Here is an 8,977-nt window from a genome sequence, read left to right as displayed (position 1 = left end):
ATATATATATATAATATTCAGTATAACTTTGACAGAATGTTTCATATGAATTGACCCATAGTAAGAAAAGCAGTGTCTTTTCAAAAAATTCTGTGTAAAATAAATATGGACCAAAATTACATAAAAATTATATCATATTCATAAAACCATGGCATATGTAAATAAATTCAAACCAAACAATATTACTTTTATGACTATGCCCCTATTCACATCACATCCCTTTAAAAAAATTCAATAGAGAAAGGGGATTAACATGTTATGTTTAATCTTAAGAAATGACAAAAATAATCATTTGTTTATAAGCAGTACAAAATTTACAATTCCAAATGTAAAAGTTAAAAAGTTATTAATATTTAACTCTAGATATATGTAATTAAGTTAAAATTAACCTGACATTTTTACTACAACCATCATAGTAGAGGCTGGCACTAAGAGAGTTAAGGCCACTACTATAATATAACCATGGCCATTTTCATGTTCAAGATTGTTTTGAACATGCTCTACATTACTTGAACAGAGTTTTCCATTCCCTATAATTTAGAATACTGTGCATAGTGCTTTCAACTGATCAAAATGTATCCTGAAATTGATATGGTTTTTAAATTTTTTTTTTTTTAAACTTTTTGAGTTATATTTGGTAAGAGTAAAAAGCAAGATAATTTAAATATTGGTTGCAAAAACATTTGTGTTACTTATCAGTAACAAAAAGCTGTTTAAATGTACTTTCTGCTTTTTTCTAACACCATTCTGTAAAAAATTTATGTTCAATTTAAAATAAAACGTTTGAAGTAATTTAATAATTTGAAATATCTTAAGCATCACATCACATTTTCAATGTTAAGTGAATTCAATTTTTTTAAGTACTATATTTACCAAATATAGTAACTTGGATGAAATAAATTATTTGATGATAAGTAATGGCCTTAAGGATCGACAGTACCATTATCTACAAATATCAAAAATGAGCTTTCTTTTAGACACAACCTTATTAACCACATGACATTAAGATAACCAAAAGATGATGCCACTGCAGTACCAGTGCTGGTCAGTGCTCGAACAAGCACTCGAATGCAGAGTGTATTTCCTGGATCATGTCGGTGGTGAGCACACTGCGACCATGCTTGCGGAAGGCCAGCTGGTTGCACTGCCTGGCCAACCTGCAGGCAGCGTATGCAGCCACCACGCCTCCAGGGTGCGCCAGCCGGGCCGTGGGTGCACTCGCCCATGCGTAGAACAGCCCTAGCGCGCCTGATAGGAGGTCACCCTGGCCTCCGCAGCGTCTGTTGCTGCCCATGGCCGCACACTCCGCCACGACCCGGCCACTCCCGTGTGCGATCACGTCCACAGCGCCCTTGTGCACAACCGTGATGTCTGGGCCAAGCGTCCGAGCCAGCTGTAGCACCCGTCCACTATCGGGCGTCGACGTCGCCTCCCAGCTCTCTCCCAGCACCACCTTGGCCAGCCTGCTGAACTCGGCTGCGTTGGGCGTCAAGATGGCACCATGAGGGTAGCCCCTGATCACGTCAGGTGTGTTCGTAACCAGGAACAAACCATCCGCATCTATCACTACTGGCTTACCCTTTGGGCCAGGGTCATTTCTGCAAATATCGATGATGCCTGCAACCACCTTCAGGACGTTTTCTGACCGTCCCAGACCTGGCCCAATCACCAGGGCATGGAGACGCGGCAACCACACTTTTATCAAGTCGACCGCTTCCGGGTCATCGAGGAATGGATGCACGATCAGTTCCGGACTGTACGACTTGATCGGTGTCGCAGCATCTTTAGTGCAGAATATGTGAGCGAGGTCACCTCCCGTCCTCAAAGTGGTCATGGCAGCAAAGTAGGCAGCTCCGGTGTATTCGAAGGATCCGCCAATGATGCCGATACAACCATACTGACCTTTATGCTTTCCTGGTTCCAAACGAGGGGCAATTGCTTTAGCAGCTTGAAGCAGCACACTGTCGAGTGGCCTGTCTTCCATTGTGCAAGCCAATACTCTGACACAGTGTCTAGTCAGCGTTATACATGTATCTGTGAATAGTGCTGAGCGTACAGTTATGAACATGAGACTTTAACCTAAAAAATAAGAACCAAACAATGATTTTAATAGTAATCACACATTTATCAGATTAGTATATCAGTAGAGCTTAAAGATAACTTTAAACTAAGTCAGGTTTTCTCAAGTGCCAGAACACTGTTTGGCTTGTTGATAACGAAGTGTGAGTTCTATTTTCTTAAAAGAATAAGGGTATACATGTATTCACAGTAAAACTATATCTGTCTGAGCTAAACAAGCTTTGAAACACTTTTATTCATATGGCACATGGCTATCACTATTTAATTAAATATCAACATAATGGCTCAAAGGAGGCAACCACAGGTGCAAAAGGAAAGGTTCTGGGAGCAGAGGTGCTCCAATTGAATTATCCTCCCAGTGAACCCTGGGTGTCACTTGGTGGCATGTGGTGAATGTGCAGAGCACGTGCATAGCATAGCACTGTTTGCGATGAATGGCAAACTAACAACGATGGGACTAGCAAAGTTGGAGGGTTTTTTAATATTCCAGGTATGCGCACACAAACTGTCATAAAGCTGTATAAAAGCAGTGGGAAACTTAGTGGTTAGAACATTCTTATTTGTGGTTGTTAAAAGTTTAATTTTTGTTGTAAATATAATGAACTTAAGTAAAGTTTGTAGCATTGCAGTATACATGCCTTTTCTACTAACAATATTGTTACTAAGAATGGGTTAGGTTGCCAGTATATTTTATTCTGAATTTATAATTATTCAATAATCATGTTTATTTTGTCATCCTTTCAACTTTATTTTGCTACTTATATTTACCTAATATTATGTGTAATGAGTTTCTTCTATTATTTATTTAAATTTGAATATTGTATTATAATTATATATTACGTTTTTATTAGAATGCAGATGTTGCATAATGATTCTAGAACAAGGGACTGTGTCTGGGGTGATGTGTAGAAAGAGAGAGGCATAAGAGGTCTGTAAGTGCGAGTGAGAACGAAAAAGTGATTCCCAGTAAGAGAGAGACAGAAACGATATCTCATCACTGCGTGGGAACTGAGTGATAACTGCTGTCTCACGATGTGGAAGAGAGAATGAGAATGTAAAGTCCCTGACTCTGTGTATAGAAAACTGTTTTCAATGTATGTCGCGTATTCCTATTGGCTTGTGATTTGTAGTGTGAATGAAGCGTGTGTGTGATTGGTCGGTGAGGTCCCTGCGTGAAGGACACTGTGCCATGATCTCATCAGTCGTCTGTCGATCGCTGCACCAGGAGGGCACGTTTGATGGCTTCTCACAACATATGTAGTTTTTTTAAAGTGATCGGATTCGTCTGTGCAACATTCTATATTGAAAAATAAAAATACAATTGGCGCGTAACATCTTTATATTTTTTGTATATAACGAACCGTTATAAGTTGATACTAAATATTATAACTTTTCAAATATTTTTTTACTGGTGTTAACATGAAAGCTTTTGCATATACCAACTTGGCTTATTTACCCATTTGTCCATGTTCTGTTTCATAGTAAATATCTACAATTTTTTTGATTTAATAAGCATTAATGAAACACATGTTAAGGACTAATTACACCTCTCTACATTCACACTCAACAATAAGCACAGTCTAGAAACAGTATTATTAAAGCAAAGTCCAGCCAAGTTAAGCTTTAGCTTTTTTTTTTTTTTTTTTTTTTTTTTGCTAAGCTGTGGTATTTAATTAGTCAACTAGAAGCTCAGAATGCATTAATCATAAAACTTCTTTATTGTAATAATTAACCGTTTCAATATGATTTATATTCCAATGAAAACACATTTTTTGCTCAGAAAATTACTTAATACAAAAGAATATCAACATGCGGGTTATGTTGAATACTTTGCTTTTTGGCAAGTGTCTCATCAACAGTTATCATTAAAAAGACATAACAATCACAACATAGTAATAATAGGAACGAATCAGGCGTGGCCTAGATGATATTCAGAAATAATTGTTTATATGAAAAAATAAAATTCTGAACATGGAATTTTTGAGTACAACTCATTTTATTCGACTTTTGTGTGAAACAGCACTGCGATATTTCAAGTACTTAACCATTTAAATGTTTGGCTGGGTTAGTTACATGTTAATATGAAATTATATTGTTCTACCTTATAAACGCTTCTTTTTATCAATAGCTCTAGAATATCCTAATTATATTTATTCTAGAACAGTAAAACCATGATAATAATATATATTTGTCCAATATTTTGCGAATTTCGTTTAACTGTGCTATGTTACCATAATAGCTTCTCAACTTATACATAGAACAAGAATTAAAGCATAAATATATATTCAGATACTCAGTACATTTTTTTACTCCAAGTCTTCTCGACCACGATCATATAGATAGATCTGGCAATTTAATCTCTGTCCTCTTAGTGAAGCTCGCGGCTGCCTGCGAACTAACGGCGGTAGTAGTAGGTAAACCCATCATTAGCGTCTGCATATGGAGCTGAATTGTATCCCCTTGGAAAGAGTACCTTTCAGACTTATGGTGGCGGTAGTGTAGCTGGGTAGGAACTGGAAAGGTACCCTTTCCGATTTCTTAAAATGTTTCGGTTTTAATGCAAACATGCACTGGAAAGGTATCCCCTCGGAAAGGGTACCTTTCAGGATTTTCTGTACAATGACACAGGAGAAAATAAACCGGAAAGGTACCCTTTCCGATTTCTTAAAATGCATATTATTTTCTGCTTTAAAATCCTGAAAGTTATCCCCTTGGAAACATATCCCATTATGGTTGTGCTCACTCATAAAATCCTGAAAGATATCCCCTCTGGAAACATATCCCAAAATGGCTGCCAGACAAGTGATAAATCGAACAGGCCAGGTGAAAGAATGGCATGAAGTAAACACATAAGTAAAAATACCTTATCCACAATTTTACATTTGATAATTGTTAATTTATTAGCTCCCTATAATGTTTAATAGAGGTTAGGTTAGGTAAGGTATTCTGTGGGGGCGACTGAATTGGTTCGACCCGGCGTAGTGACTATTCCGGAATTCCTACGGATTTCCATCGAACGGAATAGTGACTATTCCGTCTACGAAATAAATTCTGAAAGGTGGCCCGGATTTGTACCGACACGGAATAGTGTATATTCCGCACAATCGTAGGAATGACGGAATTGTGTCGAAACGGCGTAGTGACTATTCTGTTTGTTGTTAGCATCTACAAATAATACACGGAAAAGTGTCGAAATATTTTAGGTGAAATTCCAGTGACTAACCTGTAAGCCAGAACCATACCGATCCGGAATTCTGTCGAATCTGATATTTTAAAACTAGTTCATATAAAATGACGGTAGATTGCAGGCTTATCCATTTTGAGCAATGCTGCCACCTGGCAGCGAAGCTAAAAGCTGAGTTTGACTTGAAGTTGAAATACTATACATCAGCAAATCTGGATATAAATTTGAACTATTATTAAATCCAAAAAGTAAACATACAGCAACGAAATTGGGATTAAATATTGACTGTAGTTTATTTAAATTATTGTACTGTACATGTAGTATACAAAAATCTAAAATACCTAGATTTTAAAACATATAGGCCTATATATATATTTTTTTAGTTAAATTCATATTTTTTTAATTTTGAAATGCACTCTCATTGGTTGCCATTTGTAACGTTTTCGTGCATTGTGGAAGCAGCAGATGCGCCAGTGAAATGTCAGGGAGATCCTTCTCCGTTTACGTTTTCGGTGTCTCCGTTTCCGTGCCATTGTAGAACGGGCCTGAGAGTGCATTTCAAGATTAAAAAATATTTATATAACTAAAAAAAATAATTATTAATTTTTTAAAATCTAAGTACGGGCAGAATTTGCAAATATATATGAAATTAACGACAAATTAATAAAGAACACTAAAAATGTTAGTTTTTCAAACAAATGTTAACATATTTAGAATATAAACAAACATGGCTACCACCACATCCAAATACTCGGCGTCTATTGGTCGCACGGAGGAACGTAAACGGAAGAGCTTAGCATTGCCGAGCTACTCATACAGACGCAAACGAAACTAGCACGATGTCAGGTTTGGGGAACTCTCGGAAATTATTCACTTATGCGATTATTGGAACCTTGTTCAGGCCCTTGAGCCATTTTACGTCCGCATCTGCGCCGCGCCGACTAAAAAAACAGCGCCAGACCATTTTGCTGGAAGCCCTTGCGAAAGTGCTCCAATAAATGGCTGTAGACATGGGGAAAACACTGCAAATTCTAAATTTTAATGCAAATGGCGTTCGTTCAAAATCCTACGAGTTAGAACAATGTTTATTCGTATACGGGATAGATGTGGCATTAATTTCGGAAACAAAATTAAGGCCTCACCATCGTTTTAATATAAGTGGTTATACAAGTAGGGAGAGCGTAGGGATACTGGGACCGATGTAAACATCGAAATGTAAACACAGGGCCAGTACCCCCATGGGCGCCGCCATCTTGTTTCATGGGGGCCGCCATCTTGTTTCATGGGGGCCGCCATCTTGTCACGTGGGGACCGCCATTGTTGTTGACAATGGTTACCAGGGCGCGCCGGTAGGCCGCCATCTTAGTTCAGCCTTTAGTTACCGGAGCGCGCCACCGTCGCTCCGAAGGCGGGAATTGTATACAAAAAAAGCCTGGGCACTGGGTGGATTCGATCCCGGGGACGCACCAACATCGTGGTCAGGAGACGGACGCCTTGACCACTAGACCACGAGACCATATGAAGTATGGGGAATTAAATAACGAACATATGCCTTAAAGAAGCTATGCTTAAAAGAAGCTATGTCTTTAAAATTCCGAAAAAAATATATATCTATAACCCCAAGAATGCCTAACCACCATTATGCCAAACCGCCATATTTTAAAAAAGTATGCCTATAGACCCCACCACCCCACAATCGCCGCCATGTTTAAATATTAAAAATATGCCTATAGACCCCCACCACTCCACAACCGCCATATTAAAATATGCCTAACCCGCCATTTTGTATTCGAAAATAAATAAAATAAATTACGAAAAATAAATATGTCTATAAACCCACACACACCCACACCCCAAGTATGCCTAAAACACACAACCCCACACTAGTTATGTCTAAACCGCTATGCTTAAACCGCCATGCTTAAAAGCCCCGCCACTCCACAACCGCCGCCATGTTGTATGCTTAAAACAAATGACGCCATGATGTATGCTTAAAGCAAACCCCCCACCATTATGCTTAACCGCCATGTCTTTAAATAAAAAAAAACATGTATATAAACCCCACCACTCCACAACCGCCATAATGTTAAAAAAATATATGCTTAAAAGAAGATATGTTTAAATTTCGAAAAGAAAGAAAAAAAACATGCTTAAATAATACAGTCATTATAGCTATGTCTATAAACCCCGCCACAAAAAGTATGCTTAATCGCCATATTTAAAGTTCGAAAAGAAATAAAATATCGCTATGTTTTGACGTCCCTCGGCTTCAGGTCCCCGTTTTCCCGTTGAAATAAATGTCCTGTTATGCCCGTACTGCCCTCGTCGGAGAGGTGTGGGTCCAGGCCAACGTGGCCGGGACCGGGAAAGGCGGGACCTGGAGGGAGAGTGAAGTGATTGCGAGGAATGTTGGTAGGTTGTCGCAAGCAGAACACGGCATTAACGAATTTCACGAGCCGTCTTTTATTAACGCTTATAAAGTCCTGCCGCAGCCTGGCGGAACCGTCGCGGAACAAGTGCCCTACCACGGCGACACGGACTCCCTGATGACGGGGCGGTTCTCAAATACGTTTCGGCGCGAATCGTAAAGTTTATTAATGCTAGGCTGACCCAGTGAGAAAGGGCCCGAAGACGGAACGCTGTACATACGCGGCCCGTTACGTAATGTTCCGTGGACGGCGAAAAGTTCAGAGACTCGTAGCACCACGTTCGCGTTGTAGAAACTGCCCGCTAGACACGTCTCCCGATGACTCGTAAGTTAACAATGCTAAGCTGATTCGCGGTGGCAGCTCAGCTGCCGTGACCGACTGCGGACTGAGCGAACGTTCAATCCCGAGCGCAACGTGCGCGGCTCGCGGAGCAACGAACACGTCTGTCTCCGCTCGAGACCAGGACGCGACTGCCTCTCCCCGCTCGCCCGCGGGCCGGCGCCCGCGGGTGGCGGGGAGGGAGGGGAAAATCGGCCGGCGTGGGAGAGAGCTCCGTCCCGCGGCGCGCCAGGCTGCAATTACATACTACGGCGAAACACTTCAGAAAAAGTTATTGAATTATTTACAAAGACATACACGAGACATTAATTACACAGCGAACTTGCACAATGAATAATAAATAAAATAAGTTAATTACACACATTCAAATCCCTTAATCGTTTACAAATATATACACACTGAAATAAAAGATAAAGTCACATAGAAAAAACACTCGTTGGCATGCTAGGGCGCACGCGGGTGCGTCCCTGGCCGTTGCACACACTGGGGTTCACTGGGGGGGAAAACAGGCCCCCTCAGGCCCGCGTCGGTGGCCAGGTACGGCCTCTGTATCTGGGAGGGTACGACGACTGTCGTCAGTTTAAATTTGGTAAAGTATGCATAAGCCGCCAAAGTTAATTTCCAACAACCATAATTAAATTTAAAAAAGAAATGCTTAAAAGCCCCGCAATACCAGCTATGACTAAAACAAACATAACCTCAAAAATCCCGCGCAGAGAGAGCGAGCTGTTGCCTGCTGGAGCGTCACTCGTAAACTGCGCAATTATAATCCCCACATCATATTATAAGCATAATAATGTCTTTAAAAACAACAGTGTGTGTGCAACACGCCAAGTAATAAGCATAGTTACTATTACGTCGAGTAAAATAAGCATAGTTAAAAAAACAATATTGCGTAAACAATGTGTTAAGCATATTTAAATGTAATAATATATTTACAAACACT

At 39.8% G+C, this 8,977-nt stretch overlaps 1 protein-coding gene across 2 annotated transcripts; it reads right to left on the bottom strand.

Moving 5' to 3' along the window:
• Positions 1-241: 241 nt before the first annotated feature.
• Positions 242-4,511, bottom strand: LOC134527162 (ATP-dependent (S)-NAD(P)H-hydrate dehydratase). Of its 2 annotated transcripts, none has more exons than XM_063359559.1 (2): positions 4,380-4,511; positions 242-2,079 (listed from the first exon to the last, which is right to left on the bottom strand). In XM_063359559.1, exon 2 carries the CDS (start codon positions 2,066-2,068, stop codon positions 1,046-1,048), a length of 1,023 nt encoding a protein of 340 aa, XP_063215629.1. In that variant the 5' UTR covers positions 2,069-2,079; positions 4,380-4,511; the 3' UTR covers positions 242-1,045. The 2 variants fall into 2 exon arrangements, with proteins under 2 accessions (XP_063215629.1, XP_063215627.1); XM_063359557.1 differs by having other exon boundaries at positions 4,181-4,421.
• Between the last annotated feature and the right edge of the window lie 4,466 nt (positions 4,512-8,977).

The sequence above is a fragment of the Bacillus rossius genome, chromosome 1 (assembly GCF_032445375.1).
Source record: "Bacillus rossius redtenbacheri isolate Brsri chromosome 1, Brsri_v3, whole genome shotgun sequence".
NCBI lineage: Eukaryota > Metazoa > Arthropoda > Insecta > Phasmatodea > Bacillidae > Bacillus > Bacillus rossius.
This window is presented reverse-complemented; position numbering and strand designations above follow the sequence as displayed.